This window comes from Zalophus californianus, chromosome 10 (genome assembly GCF_009762305.2).
Source record: "Zalophus californianus isolate mZalCal1 chromosome 10, mZalCal1.pri.v2, whole genome shotgun sequence".
Taxonomy (NCBI): Eukaryota; Metazoa; Chordata; class Mammalia; order Carnivora; family Otariidae; genus Zalophus; species Zalophus californianus.
The window spans coordinates 97,141,992-97,158,539 of NC_045604.1; the positions used below are offsets into that span (position 1 = coordinate 97,141,992).

At 50.1% G+C, this 16,548-nt stretch overlaps 1 protein-coding gene across 3 annotated transcripts; it reads right to left on the bottom strand.

The window, feature by feature from the left end:
• Nucleotides 1-7,209: 7,209 nt before the first annotated feature.
• On the bottom strand, nucleotides 7,210-16,382 carry ZNF668 (zinc finger protein 668). 3 transcript variants are annotated; one of them, XM_027612843.2, is made up of 3 exons: nucleotides 16,222-16,382; nucleotides 9,184-10,280; nucleotides 7,210-8,632 (listed from the first exon to the last, which is right to left on the bottom strand). In XM_027612843.2, the coding sequence occupies exons 2-3, from the start codon at nucleotides 9,840-9,842 to the stop codon at nucleotides 7,420-7,422; spliced, it is 1,872 nt and encodes a 623-aa protein (XP_027468644.2). In that variant the 5' UTR covers nucleotides 9,843-10,280; nucleotides 16,222-16,382; the 3' UTR covers nucleotides 7,210-7,419. The 3 variants fall into 3 exon arrangements, with proteins under 3 accessions (XP_027468644.2, XP_027468645.2, XP_035578313.1); XM_027612844.2 differs by lacking the exon at nucleotides 16,222-16,382 and adding an exon at nucleotides 15,873-15,982 and having other exon boundaries at nucleotides 9,184-9,864; XM_035722420.1 differs by lacking the exon at nucleotides 16,222-16,382 and adding an exon at nucleotides 14,011-15,297 and having other exon boundaries at nucleotides 9,184-9,864.
• Between the last annotated feature and the right edge of the window lie 166 nt (nucleotides 16,383-16,548).

The following is a 16,548-nucleotide window of genomic DNA, read 5'->3' on the forward strand; positions in this document are numbered from 1 at the left end:
AATGGGTGTTGTTTTTAAGATGCTAAGTTTGTGGTTATTTAATATGCAGGAATAGAAACCTAATACAGTATGACTGGAGCTGAGACTTGAATGAGGAGAAAGAGCATCATGGATGGGCAAATCTGGGGCAGTGTGTTCCATCCCCAGGGAGGAGCAAGTGCAAAGGCCCCAAGCCTGGGAAGAAACAAATTTGTTTGCTGGAGCCTGCTGAGTAGGAGTAGGTAGATGAGGTCAGAGCAGGGATAGGGACTGAAAGGAAGTCAGGGTCCAAGTGGAGGGATTTCTGTTGAGAGGGGACTATGTGTAGATAATTGAGAACTGGCCTCCAAATCTTGGTTGAATTCAGAATCACTGCCCTGCCCAGAAAGCTTGCTGCCTTCCCCTATCTCATCCTCAGCCCTGGTCCTGGAGCATTCTCCTGTGAGAAGCCCGTAATTTATCCAGCCATTTGGCTGGGTAGGGGGTGATGACTGTAGTCTATAGTACAGACTGAGAAGGGATACCAGCTGCTGCTCCAGCAGCAGGGCCTATGATATGGCATTCCCAGGATGTACTCACTACCTGGGACAGTCCTGCTAGAGAGCCAGGGAGGTAAAGGAAGTTAGGGTGGAAGAAAAGTGAAGGTCAGGAGTTAGACCGGACATTATCCAGATAATAAAACTGGACAAAGACATCACAAGAAAAGAAAACTACAGGTGTATTTCTTACAAAAATCCTCAACGAAATACTAACAAACCAAATCTAGCAATATATAAAAATTATTATACAGCATTACCAAGTGGGATTTTTCTCAGGAATGCAAGGTTGGTTTAACATCCAAAAATCAATTAATGTAATTTTTTACTTTTATGTAACCTCTACACCCAATGTGGGGCTCAAACTCATGACCCTGAGATCAAGAGTTGAATGATCTTCCAACTGAGCCAGCCAGGCATACTTCAATTAATGTAATTCTGAATATTTTTTAAAGATTTTATTTATTTATTTGAGAGAGAGAAAGAGAGCACGAGCAGGGTATGGTGCAGGGACAGAGGGAGAGGGAGAAGCACACTCCCTGCTGAGCAGGGAGCTGGACCCATGGCTCGATCACAGGACCCTGAGATCATGACCTGAGCCGGAGACAGATACTTAACCAGCTGACCCAGGCATCCCTAAATAGATTTTTTAAATCCCAAATTCATGGGTCAGAAGATTTAATATTGTTAAGATGGCAATACTTCTCAAATTGATCTATAGATTCAATGCAATCCCCATCAAAATCCTAGCTTCTTTTTATTTTTCGCAAAAATTGGCAAGCAGATCCTAAAATTCATATGGAAATGCAAGGAATCCAGAAAAACTTGAAATAGAGGAATAAGTTGGAGGAATCACGGGTCTCGATAAAACTTACTACAAAGTTACAATAAGCAAAATAGTGTGGTACTAGCATAAAGGAAGTAAAGAGATAGATGATGATAGATAGATAGCTATGTATATCTTCATGGAATACAATTGAGATTCTAGAGATAAACGATGTGTACAGTTAGTTTATTTTCAACAAGGGTATCAAGAGAATTCAATGGAGAAAGAACATTCTTTTTAACTAATAGTGCTAGGATAATGGGATATGCATGTGCAAAAGAGTGAAATCAGACCCCTCTCTCAAACACATACAAAGATTAGCTCAAAATGGATCCAAGATCCAAATATAAGAGCTTTTAGCTATAAAACAATTACAGTTTACAAAAAAACTTTTTTTAAACATTTTATTTACTTATTCATGAGAGACAGAGAGAAAGAGAGAGAGGCAGAGGGAGAAGCAGGCTCCCAGGGAGCAGGGAGCCCGATGCGGGACTTGATCCCAGGACCCTGCGATCATGACCTGAGCCGAAGGCAGACGCTTAACCATCTGAGCCACCCAGGCGCCCCTACAAAAAAAATTTTTATAAATTTTTAAAAAGGATTTATTTATTTTTAGAGAGAGAGAGAGAGAGAGAGAGAGCACATGGGGCTGGCGGGGAGGGGCAGAGGGAGAGGGAGAGAATCCTCAAGCAGATTCCCTGCTGAGTGTGGAGCCAGTTGCAGGGCTCCATCCCAGGACCCTGAGATCATGACCTGAGGCAAAATCAAGAGTTGGATGTTTAACCGACTCAGCCACCCAGGTGCCCCAAAAGTTTTCTAAATTTTAAGCTTATAAGTTTATAACTAGGTTGTAAACTTTATGTTTCTAACCGACTCAGCCACCCAGGTGCCCCAAAAGTTTTCTAAATTTTAAGCTTATAAGTTTATAACTAGGTTGTAAACTTTATGTTTCTAACACTCTAACACTCTAGATAAAAACAGGCACAAATCTTCATGAACTTAGATTAGGAAATGGTTTCTTATGTATGGCTCACAAAGCACAAGCAACTAAAGAACAAAATAGATAAATGAGATATTCTCAAAATCGAAAACTTTTGTGCTTCAGAGGGCACCCAGAAAGTACAAGGACAATCCACACAATGAGAGAGAATTTTTGCAAATCATAGGAAACTTCTATCTAGCATATAGAAACATTTTTGCCACTCCACAGCAAAAAGTCAAATAGTCCAATTAAAAAATGGGTAAAGAACTTGAAAAGACATTTATCCAAAGATGATGTACAAATGGCCAATAAGCACACAAAAAGATGTTCAACATTGGTCTACATCAAGGGAATGCAAATCACAACCACAAATTCACACCCACTAGGATGGCAATAATAAAAAGAGAATAGGAGCTGTTGGTAAAGGTATGAAGAAATTGGAACAGTCATACCCTGTTGGTGGGAATGTAAAATGGTGCAGCCACTTTAGAAAACATTCTGACAGTTCTTCAAACAAGAGAATTGAAACACATGTCCATGTCCAGGAACACCTGGGTGGCTCAGTCGGTTAAGCTAATGACCTTCAGGGCGCCTGGGTGGCTCAGTTGGTTAAGCGACTGCCTTCGGCTCAGGTCATGATCCTGGAGTCCCGGGATCGAGTCCCACATCGAGCTCCCTGCTCAGCAGGGAGTCTGCTTCTCCCTCTGACCCTCTCCCCTCTCATGCTCTCTCTCTATCTCATTCTCTCTCTCAAATAAATAAATAAAATCTTTAAAAAAAAAAAAGCTAATGACCTTCAGCTCAGGTCATGAACCCAGGGTCCTGGGATCGAGTCCTACATCGGGCTCCCTGCTCTGCGGGGAGCCTGCTTCTCCCACAGCTTGTGTGCACTCTCTCTCTCTCTGACAAATAAGTAAATAAGTAAGTAAGTAAATAAATAAATAAATAAGAAAAACATGTCCACATAAAAACTTGTACATGAATGTTCATAGCAGCATTATTCATAGTAGACAAACAATGGAAACCCAAATGTGCATCAAGTGATGAACGGATTAGAACATGTATCTCCATGGGGTGCCTGGATGGCTCAGTTGGTTAAGTGTGGGACTCTTGACTTTGGTTCAAGTCGTGATCTCAGGGTTGTGAAATCAAGCCCCTCGTTGGGCTCTTGCACTGGGCATGGAACCTGCTTAAGGTTCTTCTTCTCCCTGTCTCTCAAAAAAATAAATAAATAAAAAATAAGTGAAAAACACGTATCTCTATACAATGGAATATTATTCAGCAGTGAAGAGGAATGAGTACTGACACGTGCTACAGCATGGCTGAACCTTGAGAACGTTGTGGGAAGTGAAAGAGGCCAGTTACAAAGACCACATATTGTATGATTCTGTTTGCACGAATTGTCCACAAGAGGCAACTCCAGAAAGATAGAAAGTAGATTAGTGATTGACCAGGGCTGAGGGAAAGGAAATGGGGTCGGGGACAATAGGGAGTGACAGCTAATGGGTGTGGAGTTTCTTTCAAGCAGGTGAAACTACTCTAAAATTAGATTGCTCGAGGGGCGCCTGGGTGGCTCAGCGTCTGCCTTCGGCTCAGGTCATGATCCCAGGGTCCTGGATCGAGCCCCGCACTGGGCTCCCTGCTCGGCGGGAAGCCTGCTTCTCCCTCTCCTGCTCCCCCTGCTTGTGTTCCTTCTCTCGCTGTGTCTCTCTCTGTCAAATAAATAAAATCTTTAAAAAAAAAATTAGATTGCTCGATAACCCTGTGAATATACTAAAAACCACTGAATTGGATATTTTAAATAGATTAATTTTATGGCATGTAAGTATTATCTTAATAAAGCTGTTAAAATAATTTTTTAGAAAAGTCAGACCATCTGAGTCCTTAAGGAGCAGGAACTGGGGTATAGGATGCCTGGGGTAGCAGAGAAAGGGAACCAAGGCATGGGTGCACTGTCTGGTCTGAGAAAGGGAACAGAGGCTGTGGATTCCTTCTAAACATCCATGGGACCCACTTCATCCTTCATTGTAGATAGATACCATGGGTATCTATTGATTAATTAGGGTATATGGATCTTGCTCAAGGTCACAAAGCAAGTTAGTAGTAACCAAAACCCCAGTCCAGTCTGTTTCTTTCCTGGACCCTGTCAGTCTTTGGTTCCAGCCTGGACAGGCAGAAAGCCTGGGGTCAGTGCTTGTCCTGCTTTGGGCAGTGAGTGTCCTTGGCCAAACTGGTGTCTCTTCCTGCAGCCACGACACCCTGCTCCCTGCTGTTGCCATGGGGCCCCCTTGTCCTGCAATGGAATGCAGGAATAAGAACGCTTTCTAAAGCTAATGTCTGAGGACCGGGCACGGCAACTGTGAGTGAGGTCCCTGACGTCAAGGGAATACTTGATACTTCTGTTCTGGAGCTACTGGGGTTCACAGTCCTGACATTGCCAGCTGCAAAGTCCCCTATGACTGGCCTGTGGGCCTGGAGAGGGGCTGCCCAATGGTTACTTCCTGAGGCTGCCAGCTTGGTCTGGAGTTGGTAAGAGCAAGTCTAGAGATAAGAGCATGGAAAGGGGGATCTGGTTCACTCTGATCTTTGGATTCATTTTGGCTTATAAATCAGGAAGGCCCTAGTGGCTGGACTTTATAATCCAGCATCAGTTCTTGAGTATCCTTCTAAGAATATTCTAGAGGAATTTGAGCTACTAAGATGTAATTAAGCCCATACTAATCACACTGCCTTGCACTTTATTTTTTTCACTTGACATATTTTTGGGATATCTTTCAACAACATGGGTTAATAAGCCTCATTTTTAAAAAAATAGCTGCATCATATATTTTACAGCAGCTAGCCTTATTTAATTAGTCCTTCGCTAATGGACATTTAGGGTATTCCTGGTTATCACAAATTTTGCTGCACTGAACATTCTTTTTTTTTTTTTTTTAAAGATTTTATTTATTTATTTGACAGAGAGAGACAGCGAGAGAGGGAACACAAGCAGGGGGAATGGGAGAGGGAGAAGCAGGCTTCCCGCGGAGCAGGGAGCCCGATGCAGGGCTCGACCCCAGGACCCCGGGATCATGACCTGAGCTGAAGGCAGACGCTTAACTGAGCCACCCAGGCGCCCCTGCACTGAACATTCTTATCTTCGATTTTGCCATGGAACATGGAAGTGGAAAAAGAACTCTGTGGTGTAATTCTTTGACGCATGCTTGCCAAGTCCTAGGGTATACGCATTTAACTTTTTAATAAACATGATCAAATCATCTTCCCAGGTGCCTGGGTGGCTCAGTCGTTAAGCGTCTGCCTCCGGCTCAGGTCATGATCCCAGGGTCCTGGGATCGAGTCCCACATCGGGCTCCCTGCTCGGCAGGAAGCCTGCTTCTCCCTCTCCCACTCCCCCTGCTTGTGTTCCTGCTCTCACTCTCTCTCTCTCTGTCAAATAAATAAATAAAATCTTAAAAAAAATCATCTTCCCAAAAGGTTATACCAATTCACATTAAACATGGGCCTTTTTTTTCTTTAAAAAGTTGTGTAGCCTTTCAGAATATGGATATGACTATAATTTAACAGCCTATCTTTCTCCACTGATTTAAATAATCACATTTATCGTAAACTAAATTCCCAGAAATAGGGCAGTTTCTAAACCTTTCTCCCCCACTCCATTGGCTAATGGATTCTTGTGCCAATAACTTATTTTAACTTCAGTGCATTGCTGTTTATCTAGTATATCAAATATATCACCTCAAACATGTATTACATAGAATTTTGGGTTTTTAAGTTGTGTTAAAAACCTTTTTGGGGGGCGCCTGGGTGGCTCAGTTGGTTAAGCGACTGCCTTCGGCTCATGTCATGATCCTGGAGTCCAGGGATCGAGTCCCACATCGGGCTCCCTGCTCAGCAGGGCATCTGCTTCTCCCTCTGACCTTCTTCCCTCTCGTGCTCTCTATCTCTCATTCTCTCTCTCTCAAATAAATAAATAAAATCTTAAAAAAGAAAAAAGAAAATTCCATACTGCTGTAACTTTCCTATAAAAAAAAAACCACAAACCTTTTTGGGGGTGCCTGGGTGGCTTAGTCTGTTAAGCCTACAGCTCTTGATTTAGGTTCCGGTCACAATCTCAGGGATCGAGCCCCAAGTCAGTCTTCATGCTCAGTGTGGAGTCGGCTGGAGATTCTCTCCTCTCTCTCTGCCGCTCTGCCCCCTCCCCACTCACGCACGCCCTCTCTAAAATAATAAATAAATAAATAATCTTTAAAAGCAACAAAAAACCTTTTTGGATGACAATGAATCTAAGGATTAAACTAGGAAGAATCAACATTTTTAATGTCTTTCCATTCAGGTACATGGTATGTCTCCATTCAGTTAGGGTTTAGAACCTTCAGGATGATACCATGTTTTTCATATATGTTTTGCATGTTTCTTGTGAGGTTTACTTCTTCATAGTTTATGGGTTTTGTTGTTACTATGAATGGAACTCCTTTGTCCCCCAAGTGGGTTTTCTAGTTTGTTATTGCAGTATGCGGGAAATATTCTAATTTTGGACCTCAGTGTATTATCTGTAAAAGGATAGAACTACTCAATAAAAGGTTTCCACGATGGGCTAAACAAAGATAAATAGATTTGTTCATTGTTGGACTTATCAATGACTTTAATACACTTTTGATCACCAACAATCCCCAAGAAGAGCATAGGGAATTTCCTGTACTTCCTTGACCAGGGAACTCTTTGTCAGGACATTCTGAAAATATACATTGGGAAACAATGCAGCCAAAGACCCTTCTAGTTTCTAATCTGTCAATCTAGGGGTCTCCACTGAACCTTACCCCATGCCCAAACTCCCACTCCCTTTCCCCCAACCAAAAAACAGAAGACAGCCCAGTATCAAAGTGAAATGCTTTAATGAGTGTTACTCAGAACCACACGTGTCTCTCAACAGCGCTGCCCGCCTCCATTGTCCCCAGCTCTTTGTTGGCAAGGAGAGCTAGCTGCCTGGGGTGGGGGGCAGGGATCTGGAGTCTAAAGAGTGAGCTGGGGCAGAGAGGTTCAGGAGACACCCTGTGAGGTCTGGGCTCTTGGGAGTGAGGTGGAGGGGGCGATGGGCCTCACGCGGGTCCCTCTTCAGGCATTCCTAGCAAAGCCACAAGGGGCTCGAGGGGCGTGGGGGTCCCGATGGGCACAGGGTGGGTGCGCTCGTGCTTGCGCAGGTCGCTGGCACTCAAGAAGGCCTTGGGGCAGTGGGAGCAGGTGTAGGGGCGCACAGAGCTGTGGGTGCGGCTGTGTTTGCGAAGCCCTGCCCGGTCAGAGAAGCTCTTGCCGCACTGGGTGCAGGGAAAGGGCCGGAGCTCTGGGTGTGAGCGCTCATGCCGTCGCAGCAACGTCAGCGTGGAGAACGTCTCCTTGCACTCCCGGCACACAAATTGCGGTGGCTTCTCATCATTCTCCTCGCCCCCCACCTCGCCTGCTCCCCCCAAGGGACCAGGAGCCTCCCCAACCCCAGCATCTTGGCACTCCACATGTTCCACCGTCATGCCCACCACTTGCCACTGGGTGGCCATCACACCACCTGATTCCGGGGGCAGCCCCAGCAGCCCTGCTGGGGGGTCCCCTAGCCCTGCACCTGCTGCCGGGGCCGCGGGGCCCTCGCCTGCCACGCTGACTGGCAGTGCCAGCCCCACTACCAGCTCCTGCTGTGGGGGCGCCCCTGCGGCCTCGCTACTTCGATGGGTCCGCTCATGCTTCCTCAGGCTTGATGATACCACGAAGGACTTCCCGCAGGCGTTACAGTGGAAGGGACGCTCGCCCGAGTGCACCCGGCTGTGCTTAGTGAGACTGGCTCGCTCGGCGAAGGCTCGCCCACACTCCTCACAGCGGAAGGGCCGCTGGCCCGAGTGCACCAACGCATGGCGCTTGAGGTCCCAAGACGCCACAAACGTCTTGTCACACTGCAGGCACTTGAACGGCCGGTCACCCGTGTGCACCCGCCGGTGCATGGCCAGGTCTGCGGGCTGCCGAAAGTCTTTGCCGCACTTCTCGCAGCGATAAGGCTTCACGCCCTCGTGCGCCCGCTGGTGGCGCCGGAAGCTCGAGGGGTCGGAGAACATGCGGCCGCAACGCGGGCACAGGAAGGGCTTCTCGCCGGAGTGGGTGCGCTCGTGGCTCTGGTAGGAGCTGAGCTGCGTGAAGCCCTTGCCACAGGCTGGACAGCGATAGGGCTTCTGAGCCGCATGGATGCGCTGGTGGCACGTGAGCGAGGATGAGCGGGAGAAGCTCTTGCCACACTCTGAGCAGAGGAAGGGGCGCTCACCGGTGTGGGACCTGTGGAGGACGGAGGACCGGACGTGAAGGTGGCAGGCCTATCACCTGACCCCTGCTGCCTGTCTGCCCTGTACAGTAGGGGCTCCTAACATCCTCGGGGAACACAGGGCTGCACCCCCGGAGTCAGAAACCTTCAGGCTGGGTGTCTAGATCCCAGATAAGACCCCCTCTCTGCAGACCAAAGGCCAGGCTCCACTCCCACCTACGGGCCTCCACCAGAGATCCTCTGGGTGGCACGACTTCCGGCCCTGCCCCCTATCCAGCTGTCCAGGGACCCAGGCCAGTTAGATCCCCGCAGAATCCTCCAGGGCTGGCTTCCAACACAGTCTGCCCCGCCCCCCGCCCAAGCTGGGGCACCCGCTTCTCGCGTTCTTTCACTCGGCTCTCCCTGCAGCCCCGCCCCCCTCACCTTCCATTGGCTCTTTTCACTCTGTGAGACTCAACCCCTGTTCCCATTGGTCACAGGGCAGCCTTGCCCCACCTCCGCCCCATTGGCCGGCTCTTCCCGAAGCTCTTCCCAGCCGGGATCACCCACAGCACAACGCCCTCACCGCTCGTGGTTGCGCAGGTCCTTGAGCTCCGCGTAAGCCTTGCCGCAGCGCTCGCAGCCGTATGGCCGCAGGCCCGCGTGCGTGCGCCGGTGTTTGCGGAACACCGAAGGGTCGGCGAAGCTCTTGCCGCAGTCGGCGCAAGCGTAAGGCCGCTCGCCTGTGTGACCACGCTGGTGAATCTTGAGCTTGGAGAGCGCGCCGTAGGCCTTGGGGCAGTGAGCGCAGCGGAAGGGCAGCTCGCCAGCGTGCGAGGCCAGGTGCACGCGCAGGCACACGGGCTGCATGAAGCGGCGGCCACACTCGGGGCAAGGGAAGGGCTTTTCACCAGTGTGGCTGCGGCCGTGACTGCGCAGCTCGGGTGCCGTCTTGTAGGCCTTGGGGCACAGCGGGCATGCGTAAGGCCGAGGCTTAGCCGATGCACCTGACACCTTGTCCCCGCCAGCATCCTCTGCTTTGGGTTCTGTCTCCGGCTTCAGCTTCGCTTCCGCCACCTCCTCTGCGCAGTCTACAGGACCGTGTGTGGCAGCGTGACGTGCTGCCCTAGGCGCATTTGGAAATGTCTTAGTACAGGACAGGCACTTGTAGCGGCGACCCGAACGCTTGTAGCCGGGGGCGGGGGCGGGGGCGGAGGACCGGGCCTCCGCAGACTCCACCTCCATGGCTCCAATGGGCGGAACTTCTCTAGGAAAGACGCAAAGTTACACTCAAGCCACATGCCTTTGCCGTTCTCCAAGGCCTCTCCTTGCTAAGGTCTCAAAGGGGGGCTCTGTCTTATCTGCATTTCTCTCACCAGGGATGGCCATATCTTTCCTTCTAAGCATTCCTGGCTCTTACACTCTGCCCTCGAGTTTCCTCTCTGGTCTGTTCATTGATGAAAGAAGTTGGACCAGGTAACCTCAGGGGGGCCAAGAGAGGTTGGCGTCATCAAAATGCCCCCAGCCTCTGGGCTTCTTCAAATGCTGTAGCATTCCCAGAAGACCCAGGTTCCATCCATCTCACCATCTTCCTTCTTCAGCTCAGAGGCTAAGGCCTTGTGCCAGGGCACAGGGTCCTCTGCAGGGCTGCAGACACAGAGGCTATCTGGATGTGGGTCTGGCCTGAAGGTTGCCAAGTGCCCAGGGAAGACAGAGGTAGGTCCAGAAGAAGGCAGAATTAGTGGGCTAACTGGTAATTGGCACCGTCTGTCTGAAGCGAAAGGTCCCCAGTGTATGTATTTTGTCTTTCCCCTCTGGTTAGTCAGAGGCAGCAACTGTTTGCACACAATTCTGGCCTTGCACAGCTGGAAGGGACTCCACCCCAGGCAGGAATCCTGGTCCACCCTCTGCTCTGGAATTGCTGTTGGGCTCATGTTCCCAAAGCTCTGGAAATGGGGAACTCATTACCCTCAAGGCAGCTTGGGCCACTGCTAGCAGTTAGAAGTGTCTCAGTCATAATATGTCTGATTTAGCCTGGCCTCCTGGGGCACCCGCTCTAGTTAGGCCCCTTCTTTCTCATTCAGTGCTTGGACACCCTCCACCCAGCTGCTCCTGGGGATCATGGCTGGGAGGAAATAGGATTAATGGCTGCATTAGTCTTAACACCAGCTCATCCTCCCAAGGGGATGAAAAGAAGAGGATTATGGGCAGATCCACTTAGGGAGTACTCAGCAGCAGCTGCTGGGGGCGGCCAGTGTGAGGGGGTAAGGACGCTGCCATAGGCAGGGGAGGGAGCCAGGTGGGTCCCGAAGCTAGGCTGGGAAGAAGGAGACCTGAGTCTAGTGCTCCTTTCTAGGCCTGTTTCTTCATCTGTATACCTCAGGGTTTGGTGGCTTCCAAGTTATGACCCACGGGGAGCCCTTGGGGTAAGTGGCAAGGGCTGCATCTTTAGAGTCAGTGCCCTTATGCCCAGTGGCCCTGCCCCAGTCCCCTGCCCCTAGACGCATAATATGCTTTGTGTACAGGCAGCCAGAATCTTCATAAAGTATCATGTCATACTTTGTCCCCTGCTCAGTAACTTTCCATGACTTGCATCACACCATGCAAGCTCCCAGGTCCCTCCTGGCTGTTACAAATCCCACCAATCCTTCCTTTGAGCCCCACTTCCCCAGGATGCTTTTCCTGCATCTCCCCTATGGTTTTTGGACCCAATCCCACACAACTCTGTTCTAACCTCAGCTCGTTCCCCCGCCCCCCCCCCGCCCTTTCCCACCAAGTGCTGGGGCTGGAAGGTGAGTTAAAGGGCATGAGGCCTAACCTTCCCCATGGCTTGAATTCCCCCTAGAAATTCCAGCGGATTCTTCCCTATCTCTAGATGAGGCAGTCACACTACCTCCTTTCCAGACCATCTCTGGATAGTCTGATAAAGTTTCCCTTTAATAAAAATTATAGCTCCTATAGCACTTGCTAAATAAAAGGCAGTATCCTAAGCTCTTTACATGTATTAACTCAAACTTCACGTCAACACCACGAGAAGAGTTCTATTATATAGATTCCTTTTCTACAGAGAAGGAAACTGAGGCCCAGAGAAACAATGTAGCACTGTAGTTAAGTGTCCCATCTCTGAGGCCAAACTGCCTGGCTTACAATCTTGCCTTAATTAACTTCCTAGCTGTGACCTTGTGCTATGGTACCTCGATTTTCTCATCTGAAAAATGGAGGTAATAATAGTACTTACTTCACAGTGTTGGTTGAGTTATATGAATAACTGCCCTCAATTATTGAGAGTCTTCTTAGAGCCAGACACTTTGCTGAGCGTGCTACCTTATTTCTCTCACAGCTTCCTGAGATAGAGATTCTTGTCCTCATTTTACAAACAAATGAACTGAGGTTCCAAGAGGTTTAGTGACTAGCCCATGGTCACAAAGCTAGACTCACAGCTGGGACTTGAATTCAGGTGTTTAACTTGCCTTGAGTTACTGGGATCTTTATCAGCTGTCTGGGCCCCCCAGATTTGTCTGCTGCCTGGGCCTGCCCTACGCTGACCAGAACCCAGAGTTCAGGCCACATCTTCATGTTCTCTCATCCCTGTGGAACTGCCTTGAGACCAGAACCAGCACCCTTTATGTTTCTGTGTCCCTCTCAGAGGGCCTGACCCCTGGGTTCTAAGCTCTGGGCTTCAGTGTTCCTATCTGTGAACCAGAAATCAGAGAGCTGGAGGTGTACATCTCTCCTCCTAAAGCACTTCCTTGGGGGAAAAGGTAGGGAAGCACCAGGTTGGTTGCAGCAGGTGCCCAGCTCCATGAAGAGCAGGGGACCACGTAGGCTAGGCCCCTATCTAAAATCCCACCATGAGGTCCTCACTTCATGGTTTACCAAGGACTCTTCCACCCACCACTCTCTAGACTGATGTTTCTCCCAAGTCAGGTCTGTGAACACTCTGCGTGAGGATAATCACCCAGAGAGTATGGGGCTGGACTCAGAAATCTGTACTTTAAACAGGCTCTTGGGGTCATGACAGCCAACACTTAACACTTAAGAACCAAAGACATGGGCGCCTGGGTGGCTCAGATGGTTAACCATCTGCCTTCGGCTCAGGTCATGATCCCAGAGTCCTGGGATCTAGTCCCACATCGGGCTCCCTGCTCCTTGGGAGCCTGCTTCTCCCTCTGCCTCTCTCTCTCTCTCTCTCTCTCTCTCTGTCTCTCATGAATAAATAAATAAAATCTTAAAAAACAAAAAAACCCCAAAAAGAACCAAAGACATATCCTTAGGTCTTCACAAAGCTTCTAGGAGAGAGGCATTTTTACTAGGCCTCTCTTCAGATACGGAGATTCACCCCCCCTCCCCCCCGTAAGGGAAAACACTTGTATAAGGACACCAAGCTAGTCAAGAGGCCAGACTCAAATCCAAGTCTTCAGGCCCCTGGGCTGGGTTCTTTCTCTACTAGTCTGTATTTACTTCAGGTTTATGAACCAAATCAGGAGATTTTCCACTGCTCCTAGAACAAAGACCTGTATCTTTTCCATGTGGAAGGCTACCTCACCTCCCACTCCTCTTTGTGGTCTTACGAGGCTCCACCCACACAGGCTCCCTTTCTTTTCTAAAAGAGCTATGGGGCGCCTGGGTGGCTCAATTGGTTAAGCATCTGCCTTTGGCTCAGGTCATGATCCCAGGGTCTTGGGATCGAGCCCCGCATTCGGCTCCCTACTCACCGGGAAGCCTGCTTCTCCCTTTGCCCCTCCACCTGCTTGTGCTTTCCCTCTCTCTGTCAAATAAATGAATAAAATCTTAAAAAAAAAAAAAAAAAAGCGAAATTCCTTCCCACCTCAGGGCCTTTGTACTAGTGGCTCCCTCCACCAGGACCACTGTTCCCCAAAGATCATTGTGTAGCTATCTCTTTGATTTCATTTGGGCCTCAGCCCCCTGTCACCTCCTCAAAGTAGGCTTTCCTGACCACTTTTCCTTCTTTTTTTTTTTTTTTAAGATTTTATTTATTTATGTGAGAGAGAGAGAGCTTAAGGGGGTAGGGTCAGAGAGAGAGAAGCAGACTCCCTGCTGGGTAGGGAGCCTGATGTGGGACTCGATCCTGGGACTCCAGGATCATGACCTGAGCGGAAGGCAGTTGCTTAACCAACTGAGCCACCCAGGCGCCCCTCCTGGCCACCTTTCTTTATGCTGTTTGTATTCTCGCTAATCACTATCTCCTCCTCTTTAGTTTCCCAAATGGTGCTCATTAAGATAACATTCCCTGCAAGCTTACCACGGGCCAGGTCTCATTCTATGCATTTTGTGGGTACTCCTCAAGCTAAGCCTCACAACTGCCTAGAAATTTCTTATGGACTGAATGCACGCATGCACAGAGGATATAACAAGAGGGTGGATATCTACAGGCCAGGAAGAGAGTCCTCACCAGGAACTGAATTGGCCAGCATCTTGATCTTGGACTTCCCAGCCTCCAGAACTGTGAGAAATAAATTTCTGTTGTTTAAGCCCCTTAAGTCTGTGTGGGGTTTTGTTGTTGTTGTTATGCATAGCCTGAACAGACTAAATTAAACAGTATTATTTCCGCCATTTTACAGACAAGGATACTGAGGCACACAGACATGACGTCGTGGCCACAACCAGTGTTCAAAGCCAGGTGGTCCGGCTCTCAAACTTCTGCTTTCTGTCCTGATTGTTGCTTTGGTGCACTTACACATCTTATGGCTGGATTATTAATTCTCTGCCTCCAGCACCAGGGTCTAGGCTGGCAAAGAGCCAGGAACCTTCATTTTTTTGGTATCCTCTACACCTAGAACTGTGGCTGATGCCCCAAAACAAAGTGAATGAATCAACCTCTGAAACAGAACTCAAACCCACGTCTATTGCCTCTGCCTCCTCCATAGTAGGAGTTTGTGAGAATTTCTGTAAACAATTATTTATTAACTGAATTTCTCTGCCTTTCCAAGTTCACAAGGTCCAAATATCACCCAGTATCCTACAGTGGGTTCATTGCTCTGGTGAGGGAGGCTTGTCTTTGCTTCACTACTGGCTTAGGAGGGAGATGCAGGCCTGCGGCCTGAACATGCCAGAGATGCACTGATTTCATTCCCAGACAGCTTAGGCTAGGACCCTGTGAGCTGGGATGAGGTAAAAAAAGAATTACTTTTTATCCCCCCTGCACCTTGGTCTCCCCATGTGTAAACAAGTAGACATCAATAAGGCCTCACCGGCCATGAGACCTGGTGAGATGGTGAATGGGGAACTGTAAACCGTGCAGAAGTGAGGGCTAATCATCTCCTAGGCCTCCAAGCTGGTCAGTTCACAACCTAATCCTAACCTACTTTTTCAGCCTCAGCTCCAGCGGCAGTGTCCCCCTCCCAACAGCAAACTAAGCCCCAGCCTCAATTCTCAAAACTTTCTCACCTAAATGCATCTCCACTTGGAGTTCTCGCTGCCTCGGGAGCCCTTGCTTACCTTCTCCCACGGGAAAAACTCTTTTGCATCCTTCAAATACCCCCTTCCTCAGTGCCCTCAAGAATGCTTAATAGGCAGTAGAGGTAAGGACGCCACGGCGCTTTGGGCCTCAGTTTTCTCATCAGTAAAATGGGATCTCTCAGGTACGTGGGAGTTTGAAGGGCTTTAAGGCCTAAGACACGCTAAGGGGCCTAGAGCTGCAGAAACCCTGCGCCTCCAGTTCCCAGCAACTATCTACACGTCGGCGCCCCCACCAGACAGCCCCGCAGGGCAGATCCCTGGGCTGACTCGTCTCGGAAGGCTGGGAAAACGTGGCCTCGGAGAACGAGTCAGGAAGGAGTGAACGAAGAATGAGAGATGAACAAATGAATGGGCCAAGGGCCGGACGCTGGACAAAGGCCTGCAAGATGGCGTTCTCTAGGACCGCGGGAGGGGCGACTAGCACCTCGGCCGGGGAGGGGTGCCGCCGGCGCCGGGGACCTTGTGAGGCGGGCCGCGCGCCTGGGACAAAAGCCCGCAACATGGCGGGCTCTAGGACCCCCAAGGCCCGCACCGTGCGAGGCTGGCAGCCGCGCCGGCCGAGCCCAGGAGTCCGCAGCAGACGGCCCGCGGGCACAGCCGGCGGGTTCTAGGACCCGCTGGGCCGGAGCCCGCCGGCGCCCTCCCGGGGCCGCACTCCTCCCGCCCCGCCCGCTCTGCTCGCGCCAGGCCAACTCCATCCGTCCTCTGCACCCACAGGGAAACTGAGGCCTCTCGGACTGCGTCCGCGCTGGGGCGGCCCGGGGGTCCCCGCGGCTTCCCGCTGGCATTTCCTACCTTAACGAACTTGGGTTGGCTCCGTGGCGTCAGCGGCAGCTGCTCTCGCCGACGGAGCCCGGGACACTGCCAGGGAGGGGCAGGCGCTAGGACCCAGTGGGGGGAGGGGGAAGGCGGGGCCCGCAAGCGGAAGTGGGCGGGAGCTTCTCCCGCCCGGGAGGAAGGCAAAGTTGACCCGAGCAATGCAGGCGAAGGTGGCAGAGAGACATCTTGCAAGGGTTCTCTGTGGGTGCTAATGACAGGGGACGCCACACAGGTTTACGGTATACACCGGGCTATTGCTAGCTTGGGGCCAAGTCACCAAGAAGAAGGCGGGAGGACAGAAGGGCCATAGCAAGCTTTGTAGTACCCAAATCCGCTTATATTCCACCACATTTCCCTCAGCAAGGAGTGAATGAAACTCCCTCCATCCGTCTTGGGAAGGTTTTCAGGGAGCTCCACGAAACGTGTCGCTAAAGTGCCGAGGCCAGAGCAGCAGAACGCATTTTTTCCTCGTCTGCTTTCAGCTAATATGCACCGGAACAATTTTCGCAGCTCTTGCCGGAAGTGTGGCTAAGACTAGTGGCAAAACAACCCAGCGCTTTGACCCCCCTGGGCGGGGTCACAGTCCCGTTTCAGCTACCTCTCCCTTAGCCCCGGAAGTGTGTCTGTGTAGAACCGCTGCTTGGAGGCGGCA

Bases quoted from the DNA above. Each gene is read 5' to 3' on its own strand.
- ZNF668 (XM_027612843.2), bottom strand. From the start codon at position 9,842: ATGGAGGTGGAGTCTGCGGAGGCCCGGTCCTCCGCCCCCGCCCCCGCC. The intron at 8,633-9,183 runs GTGAGGGCGTTG...CGTCCTCCACAG, and splicing joins GACCTGCGCAACCACGAGCG to GTCCCACACCGGTGAGCGCC.